At 35.1% G+C, this 3,917-nt stretch overlaps 1 protein-coding gene across 1 annotated transcript in view; it reads right to left on the bottom strand.

The window, feature by feature from the left end:
* Positions 1-1,928, bottom strand: part of ST18 (suppression of tumorigenicity 18 (breast carcinoma) (zinc finger protein)) — a 198,926-nt gene extending 196,998 nt beyond the window's left edge. The window contains exons 1-2 of the mRNA XM_006871867.1: positions 1,872-1,928; positions 512-617 (exon numbers count right to left, since the gene is read on the bottom strand). Of these exons, the coding sequence (XP_006871929.1) occupies positions 512-617; positions 1,872-1,928 (163 nt within the window). The remainder of the gene's footprint in view (positions 1-511; positions 618-1,871) is intronic.
* Positions 1,929-3,917: the final 1,989 nt, after the last annotated feature.

Genomic DNA, 3,917 nt, shown 5'->3' with positions numbered 1-3,917 from the left:
GCAAAATATGTAATGTTAAACAACAAGCTTATTCAGGTGGAGATAAATGATTTTACAGGGACTTTATTCAAGGAAAACCCAAATTTCTTACTTCCCAGTGTTTATAAGAATTGGCTATTGAAATCAGCTATAGTGATTTGAAAATATATTCTATTTACTCTTAATTCTTAACTCAACTTTTTTCTAATACTAGATTTTTTTCTAAAATAGTTTTCTAAAACTATTTTAACATTGGACCTTTCTTTAAGGACAGAGATGGGTGGGCAAATAACATACCAATCAATATGCAAAGGCTGTGTAGACTCAGAGGACCTCTATGTTTAATATTTTTTAATCTGCATTTATTTGACTGTGCTTCTGACAAAAATCACAACTCCAAATTCAGCACTAACAAATTTCTCTCAAAGTAAATTCACCGGGATAAAGCTCTGTTGAAGAGAAAGGTTTTATATAAATGTTTTGACTGAATTCATTTTTCAATACATTGTACTTGTAATAAAAATTGCCTTACCTTTCTCTATTTCCAGGTAATTTGTAAGCCAACTTGGTCCGTCTGACTTTGTCAGGGCGACTAAATGTCTTTTGGTTTCTTTCAGTAAGAAATCCTGAAATTCATTCTATTAAGACAAAAATTATTTTTAATAAAGGAAAGCATATCAGGATGAAGAAACATGGAGGAACCTGGGTGACATTATGCTGAGCAAAATAAGTCAATCACAAAAGGATAAATATTGTTTGAGACCACTGTTATAAAAAGTCAAGAAAAAGTTTTCACACTCAAAGAAACATTCCTGGATGGTTACCGGAAGTGGGAGGGGAAAGGAGGAGAAATTACTAACTAGCGTGTAAACACATTATGAGAGGCTTAAAAAGATTCATTGAAAATAGAATTTAAATATAATGGAATTTTCCACCAACTTTTTGAAGTTGTCTCGTATTAACTTGGCTAAAGGGAAAGGCAAAATTAATTAATATAAAGGCGTTGGCTGGGAAAGAAAAGAACAAATATAATAAAAGAACATCAATAAGCACAGATATGAATGGCACCTTTACCCATATATTGATTGGCAGGATGGACAATTTATACTACTTAATAATGAGGAAAGGAGCTCTGGCAGCATACTGGGTTACGCGTTGGGCTGCTAACCACAAGTACAGCAGTTCAAATCCTCTCCGAGGGAGAAAGATGAGACTTTCTGCTCCTGTAAAGATTTATGACCTTGGAAACCCAACACAGGATCGATTTGAGTCAGAAATGACTCGAAGGCACTTAACCACAACAATTAATGAGGGAAAAAAGTTATATTTTTTAAGGTAAGCCAAATTTGTTTTCCTATTTATTGCAGAACTCTTACTATAGCTTCAATTTGGTAAAGAAATCGGACGAAAAGGACTCTATTATTTTTATTACTTTAACCACTAAAATAAAAAAGTTTTGACAAGACTTGGAGAGTGCCATATTCAAGAAGTCACAAAAGATATCTTCAAAATGTCTCCTCTTGTTACTTCAGGTTCTTTTTAATAAGATCATCATAAAATACTACTAATCATCTTTGCCAATGTTTTAACAGGCCTTCCATGGAAACAATTTACTCTTTGTTTACGTTTCATTCAGTCATAATACATAGAGCTTTATCACCTCGATTTGGCCTCAGGGGATGAGCACAGATTCAGTTTTCAGGCCATTTGGCACTTGAGAGAAAACTCTAAAATTCAGTGTAGTGCCCACAACCCACAAGAGAATGGCTATTTATATAAATACCATATATATCAGTGCACATTTAACATGTTTATGCTTGGCTGTGCTTGTCTTTTAATAAATAAACCACCAACTTTTCTTGAAGAGGGAACCTAGATAGACTGTGAGTTACCTTTTGCAGGATGCGGTGGTGCGCAGCTTTGTAAACATGGGATTCCGTATGACTCATAGGCTTTGGCTAGACATTTGGCAGATGCTTCTTTAACTTAAGTCAGCAACTGTAGTTCCTGGGGAGAAATGGAGACAAAACTCTCTCAAGTGATAGAACAGATTATTATTGCACTAGTGTAAGAACTGAAAAGTAGCACAGTAGCTTGGGAAGTCTTAATTTGTGTTTGATTGCAACAAGAAAAAAGGGGAGGAGGCTTTTTCTTCAATTTTTTTTTTTTTGCCTATTCTACTCAACCACTGTTCAGAAAGAGTTCTGGAGTTTTCCACCTGCCTATTCCCTTTGTTTGCCATACACTAACCTAAAACAAAAGATCCTGGAAAACAGGCCGACTGGTGAACAAAGCTCTTTCTAAATCCTGAAAGTAATGGCTTTTTGTCTAATACCCTATCGTGTTATGTATTTATTAGCAATACATTTTCCATTTATTTTCTCAAAGATTGCCAATAAAGAACTGAATCACATAAGGGAGTAGCTGTAAACCCTCTGAGTTCCCTAATGTCAAACTCATTAGCATCCGAATAAGCACACAGCAGCACATCATCTGCACAATTGCAATTTTTTACTACTTTTAATAGCGTTTCTCAAAGGGCTCATTTTCAACTTTCTTCAGTGGTTAGTTGGTTCTCAGGGGAAAAGTAGCTTCCTGACGCTTACAGCTTCCACTCAACAACCAGCCCATTTGTTGTCAGATCATCAGCCCTCTGCCCTAACCCCATCTGCTGTCTCTCACCTCCCTGGGGAGAAGAGTTAAGGCGGTACAGCTGAGATCTCCTTAGAAAAGTGTGCAGAGGTCAGTGACAAAATATAACTTTAGAAATATGATTTGACACCAAAGGTCTCCTGAAGTCTAAGTACTCCAAACACAAATGGGAAGTTCAAACCCTGCCCACTTCCACACATATCCCGATAATAACTAAACTTAACTTTCTGGAAGCACATCCTTGGTAGAAGCGAAAGAAATCTCTCATTGAAATTGGTTCTCTCCGCTCTCTGAATGTGTACAATGATATAAAAAAAGATAACTTTAAAAATCATGTTTATTAATAGCCCTACTTTAGTCTTTCTTTTATTTATTTATTTTTTTCCTTTGCTGATCTCAAAACTTAAGAAAGAACCTATTGATATATTCATGGAAAACAAAACATTTGAAAAATGATTAGCCAAAGATTTAGAACTTGACCAATATCACAGAACTTGCAACAGAGTTAATCCTATTAGGCGAATATTTTTGCACTGAAGTTATGAGTGATCAACTCATACCTTAAAAGATAAAACTATATACCAGCTGAGATGCTGGTAATCTGGTGGAGGACACAATTCTTAAATGTGCTCTCTAATTATTACCTGGTATTATGTATTAAATGGCCTCAACACAAAGTGTTCTGTTTGTCTGCTTCATTATCTGCCAATAATTAGGGACTTGTGGTACTCATAGATGGGGTGCTCACTTCCAGAAAAGACATTTCTCTGAATCTATGAAGTGATGTAGCAAATCTGTTGGGCTCTGTTTTTCTAAAGAGCATAGTTATATGTATTTTATCAGGTGGAGTGAATGATCTAATGTGACATAGTACATACACCAAGTATACTCCAAAAGCAAAGAAATGTATTTTTAGCTATTTACCTATTTATTTCTGATTCAAAAGGACTCAGTATTAAAAAGAAAAAAAAATCTCCAAGTGAAAGTTAAAGAGAAAATGGCTTTAATACACAATGTGCACATATAGCTCCGTAACATAGCTGAGTTCACCACCACTACCATTTCTAGAACCAGACTGCTCTCTTTTAGTCAGAATGAAAGTGTAAGGTAGAGTCTTGTCAGAACTTTGCAAAGTCAATATAAGCTCAAAAGGTCATTGTTAGATTTGGTGTCTTAAAAGGAAAATAAAAACATAACAATACCAACATATTTACCTAAGTATTTCTATTCCCTGAGGCTTTTTCTACATAACTTGTCATAATTTAAATCTCTCAGTCATGGTTCTA

This window comes from Chrysochloris asiatica, unplaced genomic scaffold (genome assembly GCF_000296735.1).
Source record: "Chrysochloris asiatica unplaced genomic scaffold, ChrAsi1.0 scaffold00176, whole genome shotgun sequence".
NCBI classification, from domain to species: Eukaryota; Metazoa; Chordata; class Mammalia; order Afrosoricida; family Chrysochloridae; genus Chrysochloris; species Chrysochloris asiatica.
The sequence above is the reverse complement of the archived record's forward strand: the minus strand, read 5'-3'. Positions and strand labels throughout refer to the sequence as shown.